The sequence below is a fragment of the Mobula hypostoma genome, chromosome 28, assembly GCF_963921235.1.
Source record: "Mobula hypostoma chromosome 28, sMobHyp1.1, whole genome shotgun sequence".
NCBI classification, from domain to species: Eukaryota; Metazoa; Chordata; class Chondrichthyes; order Myliobatiformes; family Myliobatidae; genus Mobula; species Mobula hypostoma.
In genome coordinates this window covers 34,842,036-34,866,546 of record NC_086124.1, presented here as the reverse complement: position 1 = coordinate 34,866,546, position 24,511 = coordinate 34,842,036, and the positions used below count along the sequence as shown (strand labels likewise).

General features: G+C 59.2%; 1 protein-coding gene across 1 annotated transcript in view; it reads left to right on the top strand.

The window, feature by feature from the left end:
• Nucleotides 1-1,943: 1,943 nt before the first annotated feature.
• LOC134338811 (ER lumen protein-retaining receptor 1) overlaps nt 1,944-24,511 on the top strand; it is an 87,805-nt gene continuing 65,237 nt past the window's right edge. The window contains exons 1-2 of the mRNA XM_063034886.1: nt 1,944-2,392; nt 5,573-5,673. Of these exons, the coding sequence (XP_062890956.1) occupies nt 2,302-2,392; nt 5,573-5,673 (192 nt within the window). The 5' untranslated portion in view covers nt 1,944-2,301. The remainder of the gene's footprint in view (nt 2,393-5,572; nt 5,674-24,511) is intronic.

Below are 24,511 nucleotides of genomic sequence, written 5' to 3'. Positions count from 1 at the left end.
CTGTGCCCGTCCCCTATAAAAAGACTGATGAAACCAATGTGTACAAGAAGACAAATAAAAAAGTAAGTCAGGTGGAGAACATAAGTTGTAGAGTCTGTGTGTGTTTGAATTAGTTCAGCGTTGAGGTTTGTGAAGGTATCCAAGCTGGTTATCCATTGGCAGGGAGGAAGCGAGAGAGAAGGAAAGGGAGAGGTGACATGGAGAGAGGGAGGTGTGGAGGGTCGGGAGCAGAGGGGAAGGGAGGAGAGAGGAGAGGAGAGCGCGTCAGGAAGGGTCGGGGGAAGGATGAGGGGAGAGAACGTGCAAAATGACTAACCCCCGCTGTTAGAGAGGGAGGGGACAGTGCGGAGAATGACCCCCCCCCACTGTTAGAGAGGGAGGGGGCAGTGTGGAGAATGACTCCCCCCTCCCCCCCCCGCTGTCAGAGTACAAAGTACATGGGTGGGTAATCGAGTAATCTCAGCAAATCTATAGAACGGATCTATAACAAGACCAACTGACAAACGCAAAGATACATAAATAGCGATAAATCATGAGAAAATGATAGAGAGTCTTTAAAGTGAGATCATTGGTTGTGGGAACATCTCAATGGATGGGGCAAGTGAGTGTAGCCATCTCCTTTGGTTCAGGAGCCTGATGATTGAGGGGTGGTAACTGTTCTTGAACCTGGTGGTGCGAGTCCTCAGGCTCCTGCACCTTCTACCTGATGGCAGCAGTGAGAAGAGAGCCTGGCCTGGGTGGTGGGGATCTCTGACGATGGATGCTGTGTTTCATGTAGGCGTGTTCAATAGTTGGAAATGTTTTACCTGTGATGGACTGGGCCATACCCAATACCTTTTGAGGGGTTTTCTACTGAGGCATTGGTGTCCGCATACAGATTGTAATGTAACCAGTCAGCACACCTTCCACCACAAATCCATCGGTTCGGTAACACCCAGGAATTTAAAGTTACTGACCTCTCTACCTCTGACCTCTGATGATTACTGGTTCATGGACCTCTGGTTTCCCTCTCCTGGAGTCTACAATCAGTTCCTTGGTCTTGCTGACATTGAGTTAGAGTTTGTTGCTGTGACACCACTCAGACAAGTTTTCACTCTCCTTCCTGTATGCCAATTCATCTCCCCCTTTGATACGGCCCACAACAGTGGTGTTGTCAGCAAACTTGTATCTGGTGTTGGGGCTGTACCTAACCACACAGTCACAGGTGTAAAGTGAGTAGACCAGGGGCTAAGTACACATCCCCGTGGTGCTCCTGTGCTGATGGAGATTGTAGAGGAGATGTTTTTGCAAAACTGAATTGACTGTGATCTACAAGTGTGGAAATCCAGGGTCTCCAAGTGTGGAAATCCAGGGTCCAATTGCACAAGGGGGTATTGAAGCCCAGGTCATGGAGTTTATTGATTAGTTTTGAGGAAATAATGGTATTAAATGCTGAAGAGCATCCTGATGTATGTCCAGGCAAGAGGTGACATGTTTCATCACCAACTTCTCAAAACACTTTGTCACTGTGAATGTAAGTGTTACTGAACGATAGTCACTGGGGCAGGTCACCATGATTTTCTTCGGCACTGGTATGATTGAAGCTTGCTTGAAGCCGGTGGCTACCAAACACTGGCAGGGAAAGGTTGGGATGGTGGGAGCGAGAGGGAGAGAGACAGACAGAGAGAGATAGGGGGAGAGGAAAGCAGAAAAGCAGAGAGAGAGAGGGAGGGGTCTGAACCTCTCCCTCAGCCACTCCTTCACACCTCTCACAATCCCCTCCCTCCCTCTTCCCTGCCCTATATCTCTCTATCTCCCTTTCCACCCCTCTCCCCTTCTCCTTCCTCCCTCTCTCTCATCCCTCCCACCTCCCTCCCTCTTTCCTGCCCTCTCTCTCTCCTCTGATCCTTCTCCCCTTCCTCTCCTCTTGCCTCTCTCCCTTCCCTCTTCCCTGACCCTTCTCTCCCTCCCTTCCTGTCCCTCTCTCCCCATCCGCCTCCCTATCTGCCCTTGCTCTCCCCTCAATACCCCTCTGCCTATCCTCCCTCGCTCTCCCCTCCCCACTTCCTCTCTATTCTACCCCTCCTTATCCTCCCCGATATCCCCACCCCATCTCTCTTCCCTCCGCTCCCTCCATCCCCTCTCCTTCTCCCCCTCTGTCCCCTCCCCCTCCGTCTCTCTCCCTCTCTCCCCTCCCCCTCGCCTCCTCTCCCTTTACCCCTCTCCCCTCCCCCCCTCCGTCTCCCTCCCTCCTCCTCCTCTCCCTCCTCCGCCCTCCCTCTCTCTCTCCCTCCGTCCCGACCTCTCCCCGCTCCGTGCGCCATGAACGTGTTCAGGTTTCTGGGAGACCTCTCGCATCTGCTCGCCATTGTGCTGTTGCTGCTCAAGGTCTGGAGGAGCCGTTCGTGTGCAGGTGGGTTGCGGGCACCGCCCGGGGAGAGGAGGGGAGGGGGCTCTGCCGGGCCGGGCCTCGCCGTGGGAAGCTCCGGCCCCGGAACTCGGGCCGGGCCGGGCCGGGCCGGGGAACGCGCTCCACGCGGGACCAGGTACTGTACATGCCGGGCATCGCTGGGCCTGACCGGGGACTGGCCGGGCCCGGAACCAAAACTGCTCGGAGTCCCGGAGACGGCGAGGCCGAGTGGGCGTAGGTACCGGCCCGGCCGGGAATGCACGGCGCCAGGGACTGGGATTGAAGCCGTCTCCACCTCGGGGCCCCCTTCCCTGCCCTTCGTGCGGGTTTGAGCCCCGGAGTGGAGGGACAACTGTTCACCCTCACCGCCACCCCATGGAGGGGGGGATCAGCCGGGGGTCCTGCTCCCCATCTCCGTACAGTGACAGTGAGAGTGACCGCGGGGTGGGGGGGTACAAGGTCCTGAAGTGATGAATGTTGTAAAAATGCATTTATCTCTGTCTCACCCCCTCCCCCTGCACATCCTCCCTCCCTCCCCCTCACTCCCTCCCTCCCTCCCTCCCCCTCACTCCCTCCCTCCCTCCCTCCCTCCCCCTCACTCCCTCCCTCCCCATCACCCCCTCCCTCCCTCCCCATCACCCCCTCCCTCCCCATCACCCCCTCCCTCCCCCTCACCCCCTCCCTCCCTCCCTCCCCCTCACTCCCTCCCTCCCTCCCTCCCCCTCACTCCCTCCCTCCCTCCCCCCCCTCACTCCCTCCCTCCCCATCACCCCCTCCCTCCCTCCCCATCACCCCCTCCCTCCCTCCCCATCACCCCCTCCCTCCCCCTCACCCCCTCTCTCCCCTCACCCCCTCTCTCCCCCCCTCTCCCTCCCTCCCTCCCTCCCCCCCTCTCCCTCCCTCCCTCCCCCCCTCTCCCTCCCTCCCTCCCTCCCCCTCACTCCCTCCCTCCCTCCCTCCCCCTCACTCCCTCCCTCCCTCCCCCTCACTCCCTCCCTCCCTCCCCCCCCTCACTCCCTCCCTCCCTCCCCCCCCCTCACTCCCTCCCTCCCCATCACCCCCTCCCTCCCTCCCCATCACCCCCTCCCTCCCCCTCACCCCCTCCCTCCCCCTCACCCCCTCTCTCCCCCCCTCTCCCCCCTCTCCCCCTCTCTCCCCCTCTCTCCCCCTCTCTCCCCCTCTCTCCCCCTCTCTCCCTCCTCTCCCTCCCCTCACTCCCTCCCTCCCCCTCACCCCCTCCCTCCCCCCTCACCCCCTCTCTCCCCCTCTCTCCCTCTCTCCCCCCTCTCTCCCCTCACACCCTCCCTCCCCCCTCACCCCCTCTCTCCCCTTCACCCCTTACACCCCCTCCCCCTGCACATCCTCCCCCCTCTCTCCCCTCACACCCTCCCTCCCCCTCACCCCCTCTCTCCCCTTCACCCCTTACACCCCCTCCCCCTGCACATCCTCCCCCCTCTCTCCCCTCATACCCTCCCTCCCCCCTCACCCCCTCTCCCCTCACCCCCTCTCCCCTCACCCCCTCTCTCCCCCTCTCTCCCCCTCCCCCCTCTCTCCCCTCACACCCTCCCTCCCCTCACACCCTCCCTCCCCCTCACCCCCTCTCTCCCCTTCACCCCTTACACCCCCTCCCCCTGCACATCCTCCCCCCTCTCTCCCCTCATACCCTCCCTCCCCCTCACCCCCTCTCTCCCCTTCACCCCTTACACCCCCTCCCCCTGCACATCCTCCCCCCTCTCTCCCCTCATACCCTCCCTCCCCCTCACCCCCTCTCTCCCCTTCACCCCTTACACCCCCTCCCCCTGCACATCCTCCCCCCTCTCTCCCCTCATACCCTCCCTCCCCCCTCACCCCCTCTCTCCCCTTCACCCCTTACACCCCCTCCCCCTGCACATCCTCCCCCTCTCTCCCCTCACACCCTCCCTCCCCCTCACCCCCTCTCTCCCCTTCACCCCTTACACCCCCTCCCCCTGCACATCCTCCCCCCTCTCTCCCCTCATACCCTCCCTCCCCCCTCACCCCCTCTCTCCCCTTCACCCCTTACACCCCCTCCCCCTGCACATCCTCCCCCCTCTCTCCCCTCACACCCTCCCTCCCCCTCACCCTCTCTCTCCCCTTCACCCCTTACACCCCCTCCCCCTGCACATCCTCCCCCCTCTCTCCCCTCACACCCTCCCTCCCCCTCACCCCCTCTCTCCCCTTCACCCCTTACACCCCCTCCCCCTGCACATCCTCCCCTCTCTCCCCTCACCCCCTCTCCCCTCACCCCCTCTCCCCCTCACTCCCTCTGTCCCTCACTCCCTCTCTCCCCTTTCCCCCTCTCTCCCCCTCACCCTCTCTCCCCCTCACCCTCTCTCCCCACACCCCCTCCCCCTCCCCCTCTCTCCCCCTCCCCCTCTCTCCCCCTCCCCCTCTCTCCCCCTTCCCCCTCTCTCCCCCTTTCCCCCTCTCCCCTCACACCCTCTCCCCCCTCTCCCCCTCTCCTCTCCCCCCTCTCCCCTCCCCCCTCTCCCCCCTCTCCTCTCCCCCCTCTCCTCTCCCCCCTCTCCCCCCTCTCCTCTCCCCCCTCTCCCCTCCCCCCTCTCCCCCTGCACATCCTCCCCCCTCTCTCCCTCTCCCCCTCTCCCCTCACACCCCCTCTACCCCTCCCCTTTCCCTTCCCCCTCCGCTTCCCCTCCCCTTCCCCCTCCCTCTCCCCTCTCCCTCTCCCCCTCTCCCTCTCCCCCTCTCCCTCTCCCCCTCTCCCTCTCCCCCTCCCCCTCTCCCTCTCCCCCTCCCCTCTCCCTCTTCCCTTCCCCCCTCCTCTCCTCATCTCCTCTCTATCCTCCCCCTCCCCCCTCCCCCTCACCTACTCTCTCTCCTCACCTCTTCTCTCTCCCTATCCCCTCTCCCACACCCCATCTCACCCCCACCCCTTCTCTCCAAATCCCTGTAATAACCTCACCCCACTTACCCCTCTCGCCTCCACACCCTCTCTCTCACTCTGCTCTCTCCCCCTTCACCCGCTCCCTCACCCTCACAACCTCTCATCCACCTGTTCCCTCTCTCCGCTGTCCCCTATCCCTCCATCTCTCACTCTCTCCCCCTCTCCTCCCCCTCACCCCATCTCTCCTTTGCCCTCTCTCTTCCCACACTCTCCCAATCTCTGTCCTCTCCTGCATCTCCTCATCTCTCCCCTCTTCTCAGGAATCTCGGGGAAAAGCCAATTCCTCTTTGCCGCTGTCTTCACCACCCGCTACCTCGACCTGTTCACTAACTTCATCTCCTTCTACAACACTTGCATGAAGGTACTGTTCCGCATCAGACTGTTACCAGAGCCTCTGAAGGGATGGTGTGGAGGGAGCTTCACTCTGTGTCTGACTCCGGGAGTGTGTGATGGGACGGTGTGGAGGGAGCTTCACTCTGTGTCTGAGCCCGGGAGTGTGTGATGGGACGGTGGGGAGGGAGTTTCACTCTGTGTCTGACTCCGGGAGTGTGTGATGGGACGGTGTGGAGGGAGATTCACTCTGTGTCTGACCCCGGGAGTGTGTGATGGGACAGTGTGGAGGGAGCTTCACTGTGTATCTGACCCTGGGAGTGTGTGATGGGACGGTGTGGAGGGAGCTTCACTCTGTGTCTGACCCCGGGAGTGTGTGATGTGACGGTGTGGAGGGAGTTTCACTCTGTGTCTGACCCTGAGAGTGTGTGATGGGACGGTGTGGAGGGAGCTTCTCTCTCTGTCTGACCCCGGGAGTGTGTGATGGGACGGTGTGGAGGGAGCTTCTCTCTCTGTCTGACCCCGGGAGTGTGTGATGGGACAGTGTGGAGGGAGATTAACTCTGTGTCTGACCCCGGGAGTGTGTGATGGGACAGTGTGGAGGGAGCTTCACTGTGTATCTGACCCTGGGAGTGTGTGATGGGACGGTGTGGAGGGAGTTTCACTCTGTGTCTGAGCCCGGGAGTGTGTGATGGGACGGTGGGGAGGGAGTTTCACTCTGTGTCTGACCCCGGGAGTGTGTGATGGGACGGTGGGGAGGGAGTTTCACTCTGTGTCTGAGCCCGGGAGTGTGTGATGGGACGGTGGGGAGGGAGTTTCACTCTGTGTCTGACCCCGGGAGTGTGTGATGGGACGGTGTGGAGGGAGTTTCACTCTGTGTCTGACCCCGGGTGTGTGTGATGGGATGGTGTGGAGGGAGATTCACTCTGTGTCTGACCCCGGGAGTGTGTGATGGGACGGTGTGGAGGGAACTTCTCTCTCTGTCTGAACCCGGGAGTGTGTGATGGGACGGTGTGGAGAGAGATTCACTCTGTGTCTGAACCCGGGAGTGTGTGATGGGACGGTGTGGAGGGAGATTCACTCTGTGTCTGACCCCGGGAGTGTGTGATGGGACGGTGTGGAGGGAGATTCACTCTGTGTCTGACCCCGGGAGTGTGTGATGGGACGTTGTGGAGGGAGATTCAGTCTGTTTCTGACCCCGGGAGTGTGTGATGGGACGGTGTGGAGGGAGCTTCTCTCTCTGTCTGACCCCGGGAGTGTGTGATGGGACGGTGTGGAGGGAGATTCACTCTGTGTCTGACCCTTTTTTTTTATATACAAAATTCTTTATTACAAATGTCGGTGCTATACAATATTTACAAACCCAGTGACTAACATATTTACTACACTACAAACAGACAATACATCTTAAACCAATATATTGCCATCCTCATCAATGATGGCATTTACACCCCGCGGAGCCCAACGGTCCCGGAACACCTCTACGGTCGCCGTGGACTGTGCGTATTCCTTTTCAATGTTCACCCGGGCACGAACATACCCCCTAAACATAGCCAGGCAGTCCGCCCGGGGAGAACCTCCTGCCACCCTTTTCCAGGAGCCACGGATGGCAATTTTCGCCAGCCCCAGGAGCAAGTTGACAAGGACATCCTCATCCCTCTGTGCCCCCCTCCTTACTGGATGACCATATATAAATAGGGTGGGACTGAAATGCAACCAGAAGGCGAGAAGCAGCCCACGCAAAAACGCGAAAAGGGGCTGCAGCCTCACACACTCCACGTACATGTGGTACACGGTCTCCTCCAGCCCGCAGAAGTGACACGCGGCTGGGAGATCCGTGTACAGACTAAAGAACTTATTGCAGGGCACCGCTTTATGCAGCACCCTCCAGCCGAGATCCCCAAGGTGCATGGGGAGGACTCCCTTGTAAAGGGACTTCCATTGGGGACCCCCCTCACCTCCAGGTGGAAAGACCGACCGCCATGGCGTGTTGGGACGGTGGACAAAGGCTAGGAAGTGGAGGGTGTGGAGCAGCAGCCCCTAAAGGTACCTCCTGCCTGCATCCCTGAATGGGATTGTGGGTGTCGATGAAAGACGGCTCAAGTTGTGTGGATTCGTCTCTCGGGTAAGGCTGCGGGGCCTGGGCCCGACGAGCAGCTCAGCTTGAGTCGATCCACACACCTGAGCCGCACCGACATCCGCTGAGGCAGGGCAAGGGTCGGCCAGGACCCCGCCCTCTGCCAGAGGAGGGGATTCCCGGCCTGAGGCAACCATGTTCCAGACTCTCAGTAGGTCCTGATAGAAGCCGGGCAGCCTCTGCAAAGCAGCACGGCTGACGCCTGCCGGTGGTAGCTGCATATCTTCGTGAAGGCAGCAGCCCCTCCGGAGGAAGAAAGTCGCCAACACGTGCCACCTGGGAGGGCGCTCGGCGTACAGGAATCTCTGCAGAGTCCTGAGGCGGAGAGCCGCCAGTCGTGTGCGTACACACACCAGCGACTGTCCGCCCTCTCCTACTGGGAGACTCAGAACCGCTGCAGAGACCCAGTGTTTCCTGTTTCCCCAGAAGAAGTCCACCAGCTTCCTCTGCATTCTCGCAACAAAAGGGGCAGGGGGGGCCAAGGTGACCATCCGGTACCACAACATGGAGGCCACCAGCTGGTTTATGACCACCACCCTGCCTCGATAGGAAAGCACCCTGAGAAGGCCTGACCAGCGCCCTAGCCGGGCCATGACCTTTGTCTCCAGGTCCTGCCAGTTCGCCAGCCAGGTCTCCCCAGAAGGACTCAGGTAGACTCCCAGATAGAGAAGACGTCTGGTGCTCCACTCAAAAGCTCTCATCTCCTCCGGCAGGGAGTCCACCTGCCACTGGCCTACTAAGAGTCCGGAACATTTCGCCCAGTTGATCCTGGCGGAGGATGCCGCCGAGAAAACATCTTGGCACTCGCGCATCCTCCGCAGGTCACAGGGGTCTGTCATCATGAGGAGTACGTCATCGGCGTAGGCTGAGAGGACGACCCTCATGTCCGGTTCGCGCAGAACCAGACCTGTCAGCCTTCGCCGAAGAAGGCCGAGGAATGGCTCGACACAGATCGCATACAGTTGACCGGACATGGGGCACCCTTGACGCACTCCTCTTCGGAAGTGGATAGGTCCTGTCAGTGATCCGTTGATCTTAACTAGGCACTCTGCGGCAGAGTACAGGAGCCGAACTCGGGCCACAAAGTGTGGTCCGAGCCCAAAAGCCTGCAGGGTGCCCAGCAGGAAACTGTGGTCCACCCGGTCAAACGCCTTCTCCTGGTCAAGAGAAAGAAACGCTGCCGGGGTCCCAGTCTCCTGGAGCAGGTGGATCAGGTCCCGTACTAGGTGGACATTGTCCTGGATGGAGCGGCCCGGGACCGTGTAAGATTGGTCAGGATGGACCACCTGTCCAATTACCGAACCCAGACGGTTGGCCATTGCCCGGGCGAAGATCTTGTAGTCCGCGCACAAGAGGGAGACCGGCCGCCAGTTCTTTAGCAGGCGGAGGTCTCCCTTCTTGGGCAGTAGGACCACAACAGCTCTTCGCCATGAGAGGGGCATTTCTCCGGTGGCTAGGCTCTCCCCTAGGACAAGGCTGTAATCATCCCCCAGGACATCCCAAAAAGCCTGATAAAACTCAACACTCAGTCCATCCAAACCAGGGGACTTGCCCCTCCGGAGTTGCCGAAGGGCAGTGGACAGCTCCTCCCGAGTCAGGGGGGCATCCAGACGCACTGCATCCTCTGGACTGACCTTAGGCAAATCCTTCCAGACTTCATTGCACGCCTCCGCATTTGACGGATCAGACGAGAATAAGGACCGATAGAATGAACGGACCTCGTTGTTAATTCCATCAGGGTCCGTGATGGAGGAGCCATCGGCAGCCAGCAATTCCACTAGCTGCTTTTGAACTCCCCGCCACCTCTCCAACGAGTAGAAGAAGGGTGAGCCACGGTCCAAATCCTGCAGCATTTGGATCCGTGACCTCACGTACGCACCTCGGGACTGCTGAAGCTGCAAGTCCCTTAGTGCGTCCTTCTTCTCCTGGTATTCCTGCCACAGCTGCTGGTCTCCAGTGGTCGGACCGAGGCGGGACTCCAGGTCAAGCAACGCTCTCTCAAGCCACTCAATCTCAGAGCCCCGCCCTTTGGTCGACCCCCTAGTGTACTCCCGACATAAAAACCGGATGTGGGCAAAGCCCACATCCCACCATAGCCGTAGGGAGCAGAACTCTCTCCGCCTCTCCTTCCAGGAGACCCAGAACGCTCGGAACGAATCCCGGAAACGGCTGTCCTCCAGCAGCCGGTTGTTAAAATGCCAATACCTGGATCCCACCCGAGGGTGTAGTGGAATAAATTCCATCCACACAAGGTGATGATCCGAGCACGACACTGGCCGCATGGAGGACGCCGACACGCGGGAGGCGTAGGCCCGAGAGATGTAAATGCGGTCTATCCTGGAACCTCCTTCTCTAGACCTTCTCGAGAAGGCGCTAGAGTTGGGGTGAAAATTCCGCCAGCTGTCCACCGAGTCAAAGGAGCCGACTAGCTCCTTTAACTTTTTTGCTGATGCTGGGTCGCGTTGGAGGCCCGAACGGTCCTCCGCCTCGAGGGTACAATTGAAATCTCCCCCGAGGATGACGCAGTCCCCAGGATCGATGGAGCTCAGCAGGGTGGACAGCTGACAGAATAGGCGCGTCTGCATCACACCGCGCCTGGGAGCGTACACATTGATAAAATGCAATGGTACGCCATCCAGGCGCACAACCAGGTGGAGCAGACGGCCGGGCACAAACGTCTTGGACCCTTTCAATTACTGGCTGGAAGGTCGGGGCCAACAGGATCGCCACCCCGCTAGAAATGGAGCTGAGGTGGCTCATGTAGACCCCGCCCTGCCACTCCAGGAGCCAAGCAGACGCGTCCCCAGGGATGGTATGGGTTTCCTGCAGGAAACTCACCGTATACCGCCCATCCCTGAGGACTGAGAGATTGTTATGCCTGCGAAGAGGACCCCTGCTGCCATTTACATTGAGACTAGCTATGGTAAGCTTCATGGCGGGAGCACACTAGGTCTCAGCAGCTGCGCCCATTTCGGTGAGAGCGGAGGCGCCTTCCACCACACTGTCCGGAAAGAAAGCAAGGATACCTTTTGCTTTCCGGGCTCGGGCGGTACCAGCAACACCCTGTGACCCACCATCCCCCGTAGGAGCGAGGCTGCTTCTCCCTCTGATGTCCCTTACTAGGTCATCCAGGAAAGATTTTAGTTGCCGTCTGTCGTTCCCCACCACCGCATTCCTCTTTCCCTTTCCCTTTCGTCTGAGGATGACTCGCAGGGACCTCACCAGCCTCGGCATGCTGGGCCAGCGAAGCGAGGCTAGCTGAGGCCGGTGCTTGGCACCCTCAGAGGTGAGAATGAAATGCTTAATTTCCTCTACAGGTATCAATGGGGATTTCTCAGGAGGGGTGAGGATGTCCATTGTTTCACTATCGAAAGAGTCCCCCTCCAACCCGTCACTGCAGACAGAATCCCCATCGGCCTCCCCGCATGTTCCAGTAGATGGCTGCGCCTGCGACCCACACCGCGCAGCGGGCACCTCGCTCTTACCTGCCTGCTCCACCGTCGCATCAGCCTCATCCACATTTGCGACAGTGGAGAGACAATCCCCAGGGACTCCCTGCAAGTCATTTATTGCTGGGGTCGATGTGCACAGAATATCGTCCTCCCTAGGGGGCAGGCATAGAGGGGAACCCGGCACCTTTGGTCCAAGGGATTCATAAGCCGCCTGGTGCTGAGAATGAGAGAGCTTTGCCTCGTCTCCTCTTACAGTATTCGGTACACTGGTCTCCAGAGAGGCGCTGACTTGTAGGTCCTGGGTGGAGGCCTCCAGGGCTGCCTCATTTGTGCAAACAGGCCTATCACAAGCTTTTTGCACAACCACACCGTCTACCCCAGGACTGGTGGCTACATCTGAGGACTCAGGTTTAGAACCAACCCCTACCCGGATTCCCACCCCTTCCTGGGACTCCCCCGCATCTACATCCCCTGCCCTCTTGCGGGAACGTTCCCTTCTCCTCTTCACGCTGGAGGAGCACACAGGTGCAGGCTTCACCGATGGGGCGGCGCCTTCTGTTTCCATCGCCCCGTCTGCTTGCGCACCTCCCCGAGCCCCACGCTCCACTTCAGACGAAACGGGTGTGAGCTCTGCGGCCTCAAAGACCCGCTTCTTACTATGTTTGGATTTCCCCTTTGCCTTCTTACTCCGCACAGACTCCACCCCGTCCCCCACCTGAACTACAGGGAGAGGAGCAGGGACCGACCCAACCGTAGAAGTAGGGACAGGGGTAGGGGTAGGGGCAGGGTGAGGGGCTGGGGCAGGATCACGGGCGGGGGCAGGGTCAGATGCAGGCGCAGGCGCACGCGCAGGAGTAGGATCAGGGGCAGAGGTAGCTGGGGCACTGGTGCCCGAAGTGGGCTCCCTCGGGTTCCGGGCGGCAGGACAGTCCCTCCGAAAGTGCCCCACCTCCCTGCACGCATGGCACCGTGGGCGCTCGGAGCTCCAGTACACCTGATAATCTACTCCCTCGTGCCGTACAGTAAAGCGGCCCTCAACATCGTCCTCCCTTTCCAGCTGCATGAAAACCTGACGCCGGAAAGAGATTACGGTGCGGAGGGTGCGTCTCTTAAATTTGTGTCGGATGGCAGTGATCTCCGACCTTACTTGCCCTAAACGGGCCAGTGGGGGAAGCAAGTCCTCATTTGGAATGAAAGGCTTAACATGCCCAAGCACGATACGTTGCGTGGGGGCCGTCACCAGCTCCATAGGTAAAAAGATGTTGTCCACCGTGACTCCCCTGCTTAGGGCCCGGTGCACTAGCTCTTCATTCACCAGATAGAACACCGCCTTTCCGAACTCCTTCTCGGTGGCCAGAATACCACCTTTCCCCACAAGGTCCTCCATTGCCTCCGTACACTTTTCTAGTGTCATTCCAGGGCGCAAAATACATTGCACCCCACGTTCCACCTTCACCGACCGAAACAGGGCGTTGTCCGAGGCCGGGGAGGCAGCCACCCTTGAGTAACTCCCCGAAGGCCCGCGACTCCCTGGAGACTGGTCCGGCATGCTGGCGCTCTTTCCAGTCCGAGAATTTTGCGGCGGTGCCAGTTAGAAGTCCTGGAGCGAGTCGAATAACTGGCCGGGAAAGTTTGCAGTCGACAGTTCCTCGCTGGCTCGGCGCCAGGAAAGGCTCCGTCGGACGTGCAGAGACCCAGGCCGGGAGAGGCCGAAACGTCCTTCCAGATGCTCCGGCACCGGCACCGACACCGGACAAAAAATCAGGAAAACAATGGAGGAGGAACGTTGCCCCGATGTCAATGGGGGGAAAACGACGGCGTTTCCCTCCGGTTTTGGAGCGAACCGGCTTACTGGCGAGTTGCCAGCGGCCGCAGCTGGGAGCTACGCAGTAAGCAGCCGCCAACAAACCCAGTCCAAACCGGCAGCAAAAACTCCACACCGAGCTTCCACGCCAACGCCGTCACTCACTCAGTTGTCCAAGAGACTTTTAGAGCCACCTCCAAAGTATTCCACGAACTTTATCCAGTAGTTTTCCTTCGATTTCTCCCAGCTCAGTCAGCACAGCTCCTCTCTGTGTCTGACCCTGGGAGTGTGTGATGGGACAGTGTGGAGGGAGATTCACTCTCTGTCTGACCCTGGGAGGGTGTGATGGGACGGTGTGGAGGGAGATTCACTCTGTGTCTGACCCCGGGAGTGTGTTTTGGGATGGTGTGGAGGGAGATTTACTCTGTATCTGACCCCGGGAGTATGTGATGGGATGGTGTGGAGGGAGATTCACTCTGTGGTGTGTGATGGGATGGTGTGGAGGGAGATTCACTCTGTGTCTGACCCCGGGAGTGTGTGATGGGATGGTGTGGAGGGAGCTTCTCTCTCTGTCTGACCCCGGGAGTGTGTGATAGGACGGTGTGGAGGGAGATTCACTCTGTGTCTGACCCCGTGAGTGTGTGATGGGACGGTGTGGAGGGAGCTTCTCTCTCTGTCTGACCTCGGGAGTGTGTGATGGGACGGTGTGGAGGGAGATTCACTCTGTGTCTGATCCTGGGAGTGTGTGATGGGACGGTGTGGAGGGAGCTTCACTCTGTGTCTGACCCCGGGAGTGTCTAATGGGACGGTGTGGAGGGAGTTTCACTCTGTGTCTGACCCCGGGAGTGTGTAATGGGATGGTGTGGAGGGAGCTTCACTCTGTGTCTGACCCTGGGAGTGTGTGATGGGATGGTGTGGAGGGAGATTCACTCTGTGTCTGACCCCGGGAGTGTGTGATGGGATGGTGTGGAGGGAGCTTCACTCTGTGTCTGATCCCGGGAGTGTGTGTTGGGACCGTGTGGAGGGAGCTTCATTCTGTGTCTGACCCCGGGAGTGTGTGATGGGACGGTGTGGAGGGAGCTTCTCTCTGTCTGACCCCAGGAGTGTGTGATGGGACGGTGTGGAGGGAGCTTCACTCTCTGTCTGACCCCGGGAGTGTGTTATGGGACGGTGTGGAGGGAACTTCACTCTGTGTCTGACCCCGGGCGTGTGTGATGGGACGGTGTGGAGGGAGATTCACTCTGTGTCTGACCCCGGGAGTGTTTGATGGGACGGTGTGGAGGGAGCTTCTCTCTCTGTCTGACCCCGGGAGTGTGTGATGGGGCGGTGTGGAGGGAGATTCACTCTGTGTGTGACCCCGGGAGTGTGAGATGGGACGGTGTGGAGGGAGATTCACTCTGTGTCTGACCCCGGGAGTGTGTGATGGGACGGTGTGGAGGGAGATTCACTCTGTGTCTGACCCCGGGAGTGTGTGATGCGATGGTGTGGAGGGAGCTTCTCTCTCTGTCTGACCCCGGGAGTGTGTGATGGGACGGTGTGGAGGGAGATTCACTCTGTGTCTGATCCCGGAGTGTGTGATGGGACGGTGTGGAGGGAGATTCACTCTGTGTCTGACCCCGGGAGTGTGTGTTGGGACGGTGTGGAGGGAGATTCACTCTGTGGTGTGTGATGGGATGGTGTGGAGGGAGATTCACTCTGTGTCTGACCCCGGGAGTGTGTGATGGGATGGTGTGGAGGGAGCTTCTCTCTCTGTCTGACCCCGTGAGTGTGTGATGGTACGGTGTGGAGGGAGCTTCTCTCTCTGTCTGACCCCGGGAGTGTGTGATGGGACGGTGTGGAGGGAGATTCACTCTGTGTCTGACCCCAGGAGTGTGTGATTTGATGGTGTGGAGGGAGATTCACTGTGTGTCTGACCTTGAGAGTGTGTGATGGCACAGTGTGGAGGGAGCTTCTCTCTCTGTCTGAACCCGGGAGTGTGTGATTGGACGGACTGGAGGGAGTTTCTCTCTGTGTCTGACCCCGGGAGTATGTGATGGGACGGTGTGGAGGGAGATTCACTGTGTCTGACTCCGGGAGTGTGTGATGGGACAGTGTGGAGGGAGATTAACTCTGTGTCTGACCCCGGGAGTGTGTGATGGGACAGTGTGGAGGGAGCTTCACTATGTGTCTGACCCTGGGAGTGTGTGATGGGACGGTGTGGAGGGAGATTCACTCTGTGTCTGACCCCGGGAGTGTGTGATGGGACGGTGTGGACGGAGCTTCACTCTGTGTCTGACCCCAGGAGTGTGTGATGGGACGGTGTGGAGGGACTTTCACTCTGTGTCTGACCCCGGGAGTGTGTGATGGGACGGTGTGGAGGGAGCTTCACTCTGTGTCTGACCCCGGGAGTGTGTGATGGGATGGTGTGGAGGGAGCTTCTCTCGCTGTCTGACCCCGGGTGTGTGTGATGGGACGGTGTGGAGGGAGATTCACTCTGTGTCTGACCCAGGGAGTGTGTGATGGGACGGTGTGGAGGGAGCTTCTCTCTCTGTCTGACCCCGGGAGTGTGTGATGGGACGGTGTGGCGGGAGATTCACTCTGTGTCTGACCCCGGGAGTGTGTAATGGGATGGTGTGGAGGGAGATTCACTGTGTGTCTGACCTTGAGAGTGTGTGATGGCACAGTGTGGAGGGAGATTCACTCTGTGTCTGACCCCGGGAGTGTGTGATGGGACGGTGTGGAGGTAGCTTCAGTCTGTGTCTGACCCCGGGAGTGTGTGATGGGACAGTGTGGAGGGAGATTCACTCTGTGTCTGATCCTGGGAGTGTGTGATGGGACGGTGTGGAGGGAGATTCACTCTGTGTCTGATCCTGGGAGTGTGTGATGGGACGGTGTGGAGGGAGCTTCACTCTGTGTCTGACCCCGGGAGTGTCTAATGGGACGGTGTGGAGGGAGTTTCACTCTGTGTCTGACCCCGGGAGTGTGTGATGGGACGGTGTGGAGGGAGCTTCACTCTGTGTCTGACCCTGGGAGTGTGTGATGGGATGGTGTGGAGGGAGATTCACTCTGTGTCTGACCCCGGGAGTGTGTGATGGGATGGTGTGGAGGGAGCTTCACTCTGTGTCTGATCCCGGGAGTGTGTGTTGGGACCGTGTGGAGGGAGCTTCATTCTGTGTCTGACCCCGGGAGTGTGTGATGGGACGGTGTGGAGGGAGCTTCACTCTGTCTGACCCCAGGAGTGTGTGATGGGACGGTGTGGAGGGAGCTTCACTCTCTGTCTGACCCCGGGAGTGTGTTATGGGACGGTGTGGAGGGAATTTCACTTTGTGTCTGACCCCGGGAGTGTGTGATGGGACGGTGTGGAGGGAGATTCACTCTGTGTCTGATCCCGGGAGTGTGTGATGGGACGGTGTGGAGGGAGATTCACTCTGTGTCTGACCCCGGGAGTGTGTGATGGGACGGTGTGGAGGGAGATTCAGTCTGTTTCTGACCCCGGGAGTGTGTGATGGGACGGTGTGGAGGGAGCTTCTCTCTCTGTCTGACCCCGGGAGTGTGTGATGGGGCGGTGTGGAGGGAGATTCACTCTGTGTGTGACCCCGGGAGTGTGTGATGGGACGGTGTGGAGGGAGATTCACTCTGTGTCTGACCCCGGGAGTGTGTGATGGGATGGTGTGGAGGGAGATTCACTCTGTGTCTGACCCCGGGAGTGTGTGATGCGATGGTGTGGAGGGAGCTTCTCTCTCTGTCTGACCCCGGGAGTGTGTGATGGGACGGTGTGGAGGGAGATTCACTCTGTGTCTGATCCCGGGAGTGTGTGATGGGACGGTGTGGAGGGAGATTCACTCTGTGTCTGACCCTGGGAGTGTGTGATGGGAAGGTGTGGAGGGAGCTTCACTGTGTGTCTGACCACGGGAGTGTGTGATGGGACGGTGTCGAGGGAGATTCACTCTGTGTCTGACCCCGGGAGTGTGTGATGGGACGGTGTGGAGAGAGATTCACTCTGTGTCTGACCCCGGGAGTGTGTGATGGGACGGTGTGGAGGGAGCTTCTCTCTCTGTCTGACCCCGGGAGTGTGTGATGGGGCGGTGTGGAGGGAGATTCACTCTGTGTGTGACCCCGGGAGTGTGAGATGGGACGGTGTGGAGGGAGATTCACTCTGTGTCTGACCCCGGGAGTGTGTGATGGGACGGTGTGGAGGGAGATTCACTCTGTGTCTGACCCCGGGAGTGTGTGATGCGATGGTGTGGAGGGAGCTTCTCTCTCTGTCTGACCCCGGGAGTGTGTGATGGGACGGTGTGGAGGGAGATTCACTCTGTGTCTGATCCCGGGAGTGTGTGATGGGACGGTGTGGAGGGAGATTCACTCTGTGTCTGACCCCGGGAGTGTGTGATGGGACGGTGTGGAGGGAGATTCAGTCTGTTTCTGACCCCGGGAGTGTGTGATGGGACGGTGTGGAGGGAGCTTCTCTCTCTGTCTGACCCCGGGAGTGTGTGATGGGGCGGTGTGGAGGGAGATTCACTCTGTGTGTGACCCCGGGAGTGTGTGATGGGACGGTGTGGAGGGAGATTCACTCTGTGTCTGACCCCGGGAGTGTGTGATGGGACGCTGTGGAGGGAGATTCACTCTGTGTCTGACCCCGGGAGTGTGTGATGCGATGGTGTGGAGGGAGCTTCTCTCTCTGTCTGACCCCGGGAGTGTGTGATGGGACGATGTGGAGGGAGATTCACTCTGTGTCTGATCCCGGGAGTGTGTGATGGGACGGTGTGGAGGGAGATTCACTCTGTGTCTGACCCTGGGAGTGTGTGATGGGAAGGTGTGGAGGGAGCTTCACTGTGTGTCTGACCCCGGGAGGGTGTGATGGGACGGTGTGGTGGGAGATTCACTCTGTGTCTGACCCCGGGAGTGTGTGATGGGACGGTGTGCAGGGATATTCAGTCTGTGTCTGACCCCGGGAGTGTGTTTTGGGACGGTGTGCAGGGAGATTTACTCTGTGTCTGTCCCCGGGAGTATGTGATGGGACGGTGTGGAGGGAGATTCACTCTGTGTCTGACCCCGGGAGTGTGTGTTGGGACGGTGTGGAGGGAGATTCACTCTGTGGTGTGTGATGGGATGGTGTGGAGGGAGATTCACTCTGTGTCTGACCCCGGGAGTGTGTGATGGGATGGTGTGGAGGGAGATTCAATCTCTGTCTGACCCTGGGAGGGTGTGATGGGACGGTGTGGAGGGAGATGCACTCTGTGTCTGACCCCGGGAGTGTGTGATGGGACGGTGTGCAGGGAGATTCACTCTGTGTCTGACCCCGGGAGTGTGTTTTGGGATGGTGTGGAGGGAGATTTACTCTGTCTCTGACCCCGGGAGTATGTGATGGGATGGTGTGGAGGGAGATTCACTCTGTGTCTGACCCCGGGAGTGTGTGTTGGGACGGTGTGGAGGGAGATTCACTCTGTGGTGTGTGATGGGATGGTGTGGAGGGAGATTCACTCTGTGTCTGACCCCGGGAGTGTGTGATGGGATGGTGTGGAGGGAGCTTCTCTCTCTGTCTGACCCCGGGAGTGTGTGATGGCACAGTGTGGAGGGAGATTCACTCTCTGTCTGACCCCGGGAGTGTGTGATGGGACGGTGCGGAGGAAGCTTCACTCTGTGTCTGACCCCGGGAGTGTGTGATGGGACAGTGTGGAGGGAGATTCACTCTGTGTCTGACCCTGGGAGTGTGTGATGGGACAGTGTGGAGGGAGATTCACTCTGTGTCTGATCCCGGGAGTGTGTGATGGGACGGTGTGGAGGGAGATTCACTCTGTGTCTGATCCTGGGAGTGTGTGATGGGACGGTGTGGAGGGAGCTTCACTCTGTGTCTGACCCCGGGAGTGTGTAATGGGACGGTGTGGAGGGAGTTTCACTCTGTGTCTGACCCCGGGAGTGTGTGATGGGACTGTGTGGAGGGAGCTTCACTCTGTGTCTGACCCTGGGAGTGTGTGATGGGATGGTGTCGAGGGAGATTCACTCTGTGTCTGACCCCGGGAGTGTGTGATGGGACGGTGTGGAGGGAGATTCAGTCTGTTTCTGACACCGGGAGTGTGTGATGGGACGGTGTGGAGGGAGCTTCTCTCTCTGTCTGACCCCGGGAGTGTGTGATGGGGCGGTGAGGAGGGAGATTCACTCTGTGTGTGACCCCGGGAGTGTGTGATGGGACGGTGTGGAGGGAGATTGACTCTGTGTCTGACCCCGGGCGTGTGTGATGGGACGGTGTGGAGGGAGATTCACTCTGTGTCTGACCCCGGGAGTGTGTGATGCGATGGTGTGGAGGGAGCTTCTCTCTCTGTCTGACCCCGGGAGTGTGTGATGGGACGGTGTGGAGGGAGATTCACTCTGTGTCTGACCCCGGGAGTGTGTGATGGGACGGTGTGGAGGGAGCTTCACTGTGTCTGACCCCGGGAGTGTGTGATGGGACGGTGTGGAGGGAGCTTCACTCTCTGTCTGACCCCGGGAGTGTGTTATGGGACGGTGTGGAGGGAACTTCACTCTGTGTCTGACCCCGGGAGTGCGTGATGGGACGGTGTGGAGGGAGATTCACTCTGTGTCTGATCCCGGGAGTGTGTGATGGGACGGTGTGGAGGGAGATTCACTCTGTGTCTGACCCCGGGAGTGTGTGATGGGACGGTGTGGAGGGAGATTCAGTCTGTTTCTGACCCCGGGAGTGTGTGATGGGACGGTGTGGAGGGAGCTTCTCTCTCTGTCTGACCCCGGGAGTGTGTGATGGGGCGGTGTGGAGGGAGATTCACTCTGTGTCTGACCCCGGGAGTGTGTGATGGGACGGTGTGGAGGCAGATTCACTCTGTGTCTGACCCCGGGAGTGTGTGATGGGACGGTGTGGAGGGAGATTCACTCTGTGTCTGACCCCGGGAGTGTGTGATGGGACGGTGTGGAGGGAGATTCAGTCTGTTTCTGACCCCGGGAGTGTGTGATGGGACGGTGTGGAGGGAGATTCACTCTGTGTCTGACCCCGGGAGTGTGTGATGGGACGGTGTGGAGGGAGATTCACTCTGTGTCTGACCCCGGGAGTGTGTGATGCGATGGTGTGGAGGGAGCTTCTCTCTCTGTCTGACCCCGGGAGTGTGTGATGGGACGGTGTGGAGGGAGATTCACTCCGTGTCTGATCCCGGGAGTGTGTGATGGGACGGTGTGGAGGGAGATTCACTCTGTGTCTGACCCTGGGAGTGTGTGATGGGAAGGTGTGGAGGGAGCTTCACTGTGTGTCTGACCCCGGGAGTGTGTGATGGGACGGTGTGGAGGGAGATTCACTCTGTGTCTGACCCCGGGAGTGTGTGATGGGACGATGTGCAGGGAGATTCACTCTGTGTCTGACCCCGGGAGTGTGTTTTGGGACGGTGTGGAGGGAGATTTACTCTGTGTCTGACCCCGGGAGTATGTGATGGGACGGTGTGGAGGGAGATTCACTCTGTGTCTGACCCCGGGAGTGTGTGTTGGGACGGTGTGGAGGGAGATTCACTCTGTGGTGTGTGATGGGATGGTGTGGAGGGAGATTCACTCTGTGTCTGACCCCGGGAGTGTGTGATGGGATGGTCTGGAGGGAGATTCACTCTCTGTCTGACCCTGGGAGGGTGTGATGGGACGGTGTGGAGGGAGATTCACTCTGTGTCTGACCCCGGGAGTGTGTGATGGGACGGTGTGCAGGGAGATTCACTCTGTGTCTGACCCCGGGAGTGTTTGGGATGGTGTGGAGGGAGATTTACTCTGTCTCTGACCCCGGGAGTATGTGATGGGATGGTGTGGAGGGAGATTTACTCTGTCTCTGACCCCGGGAGTGTGTGATGGGATGGTGTGGAGGGAGATTCACTCTGTGTCTGACCCCGGGAGTGTGTGTTGGGACGGTGTGGAGGGAGATTCACTCTGTGGTGTGTGATGGGATGGTGTGGAGGGAGATTCACTCTGTGTCTGACCCCGGGAGTGTGTGATGGTACGGTGTGGAGGGAGCTTCTCTCTCTGTCTGACCCCGGGAGTGTGTGATGGGACGGTGTGGAGGGAGATTCACTCTGTGTCTGACCCCGGGAGTGTGTGATGGGACGGTGTGGAGGGAGATTCACTCTGTGTCTGACCCCGGGAGTGTGTGATGCGATGGTGTGGAGGGAGCTTCTCTCTCTGTCTGACCCCGGGAGTGTGTGATGGGACGGTGTGGAGGGAGATTCACTCCGTGTCTGATCCCGGGAGTGTGTGATGGGACGGTGTGGAGGGAGATTCACTCTGTGTCTGACCCTGGGAGTGTGTGATGGGAAGGTGTGGAGGGAGCTTCACTGTGTGTCTGACCCCGGGAGTGTGTGATGGGACGGTGTGGAGGGAGATTCACTCTGTGTCTGACCCCGGGAGTGTGTGATGGGACGATGTGCAGGGAGATTCACTCTGTGTCTGACCCCGGGAGTGTGTTTTGGGACGGTGTGGAGGGAGATTTACTCTGTGTCTGACCCCGGGAGTATGTGATGGGACGGTGTGGAGGGAGATTCACTCTGTGTCTGACCCCGGGAGTGTGTGTTGGGACGGTGTGGAGGGAGATTCACTCTGTGGTGTGTGATGGGATGGTGTGGAGGGAGATTCACTCTGTGTCTGACCCCGGGAGTGTGTGATGGGATGGTCTGGAGGGAGATTCACTCTCTGTCTGACCCTGGGAGGGTGTGATGGGACGGTGTGGAGGGAGATTCACTCTGTGTCTGACCCCGGGAGTGTGTGATGGGACGGTGTGCAGGGAGATTCACTCTGTGTCTGACCCCGGGAGTGTTTGGGATGGTGTGGAGGGAGATTTACTCTGTCTCTGACCCCGGGAGTATGTGATGGGATGGTGTGGAGGGAGATTTACTCTGTCTCTGACCCCGGGAGTGTGTGATGGGATGGTGTGGAGGGAGATTCACTCTGTGTCTGACCCCGGGAGTGTGTGTTGGGACGGTGTGGAGGGAGATTCACTCTGTGGTGTGTGATGGGATGGTGTGGAGGGAGATTCACTCTGTGTCTGACCCCGGGAGTGTGTGATGGTACGGTGTGGAGGGAGCTTCTCTCTCTGTCTGACCCCGGGAGTGTGTGATGGGACGGTGTGGAGGGAGATTCACTCTGTGTCTGACCCCAGGAGTGTGTGATTTGATGGTGTGGAGGGAGATTCACTGTGTGTCTGACCTTGAGAGTGTGTGATGGCACAGTGTGGAGGGAGATTCACTCTCTGTCTGACCCCGGGAGTGTGTGATGGGACGGTGTGGAGGTAGCTTCAGTCTGTGTCTGACCCCGGGAGTGTGTGATGGGAAGGTGTGGAGGGAGATTCACTCTGTGTCTGATCCTGGGAGTGTGTGATGGGACGGTGTGGAGGGAGATTCACTCTGTGTCTGATCCTGGGAGTGTGTGATGGGACGGTGTGGAGGGAGCTTCACTCTGTGTCTGACCCCGGGAGTGTCTAATGGGACGGTGTGGAGGGAGTTTCACTCTGTGTCTGACCCCGGGAGTGTGTGATGGGACGGTGTGGAGGGAGCTTCACTCTGTGTCTGACCCTGGGAGTGTGTGATGGGATGGTGTGGAGGGAGATTCACTCTGTGTCTGACCCCGGGACTGTGTGATGGGATGGTGTGGAGGGAGCTTCACTCTGTGTCTGATCCCGGGAGTGTGTGTTGGGACCGTGTGGAGGGAGCTTCATTCTGTGTCTGACCCCGGGAGTGTGTGATGGGACGGTGTGGAGGGAGCTTCACTCTGTCTGACCCCAGGAGTGTGTGATGGGACGGTGTGGAGGGAGCTTCACTCTCTGTCTGACCCCGGGAGTGTGTTATGGGACGGTGTGGAGGGAATTTCACTTTGTGTCTGACCCCGGGAGTGTGTGATGGGACGGTGTGGAGGGAGATTCACTCTGTGTCTGATCCCGGGAGTGTGTGATGGGACGGTGTGGAGGGAGATTCACTCTGTGTCTGACCCCGGGAGTGTGTGATGGGACGGTGTGGAGGGAGATTCAGTCTGTTTCTGACCCCGGGAGTGTGTGATGGGACGGTGTGGAGGGAGCTTCTCTCTCTGTCTGACCCCGGGAGTGTGTGATGGGGCGGTGTGGAGGGAGATTCACTCTGTGTGTGACCCCGGGAGTGTGTGATGGGACGGTGTGGAGGGAGATTCACTCTGTGTCTGACCCCGGGAGTGTGTGATGGGATGGTGTGGAGGGAGATTCACTCTGTGTCTGACCCCGGGAGTGTGTGATGCGATGGTGTGGAGGGAGCTTCTCTCTCTGTCTGACCCCGGGAGTGTGTGATGGGACGGTGTGGAGGGAGATTCACTCTGTGTCTGATCCCGGGAGTGTGTGATGGGACGGTGTGGAGGGAGATTCACTCTGTGTCTGACCCTGGGAGTGTGTGATGGGAAGGTGTGGAGGGAGCTTCACTGTGTGTCTGACCACGGGAGTGTGTGATGGGACGGTGTCGAGGGAGATTCACTCTGTGTCTGACCCCGGGAGTGTGTGATGGGACGGTGTGGAGAGAGATTCACTCTGTGTCTGACCCCGGGAGTGTGTGATGGGACGGTGTGGAGGGAGCTTCTCTCTCTGTCTGACCCCGGGAGTGTGTGATGGGGCGGTGTGGAGGGAGATTCACTCTGTGTGTGACCCCGGGAGTGTGAGATGGGACGGTGTGGAGGGAGATTCACTCTGTGTCTGACCCCGGGAGTGTGTGATGGGACGGTGTGGAGGGAGATTCACTCTGTGTCTGACCCCGGGAGTGTGTGATGCGATGGTGTGGAGGGAGCTTCTCTCTCTGTCTGACCCCGGGAGTGTGTGATGGGACGGTGTGGAGGGAGATTCACTCTGTGTCTGATCCCGGGAGTGTGTGATGGGACGGTGTGGAGGGAGATTCACTCTGTGTCTGACCCCGGGAGTGTGTGATGGGACGGTGTGGAGGGAGATTCAGTCTGTTTCTGACCCCGGGAGTGTGTGATGGGACGGTGTGGAGGGAGCTTCTCTCTCTGTCTGACCCCGGGAGTGTGTGATGGGGCGGTGTGGAGGGAGATTCACTCTGTGTGTGACCCCGGGAGTGTGTGATGGGACGGTGTGGAGGGAGATTCACTCTGTGTCTGACCCCGGGAGTGTGTGATGGGACGCTGTGGAGGGAGATTCACTCTGTGTCTGACCCCGGGAGTGTGTGATGCGATGGTGTGGAGGGAGCTTCTCTCTCTGTCTGACCCCGGGAGTGTGTGATGGGACGATGTGGAGGGAGATTCACTCTGTGTCTGATCCCGGGAGTGTGTGATGGGACGGTGTGGAGGGAGATTCACTCTGTGTCTGACCCTGGGAGTGTGTGATGGGAAGGTGTGGAGGGAGCTTCACTGTGTGTCTGACCCCGGGAGGGTGTGATGGGACGGTGTGGTGGGAGATTCACTCTGTGTCTGACCCCGGGAGTGTGTGATGGGACGGTGTGCAGGGATATTCAGTCTGTGTCTGACCCCGGGAGTGTGTTTTGGGACGGTGTGCAGGGAG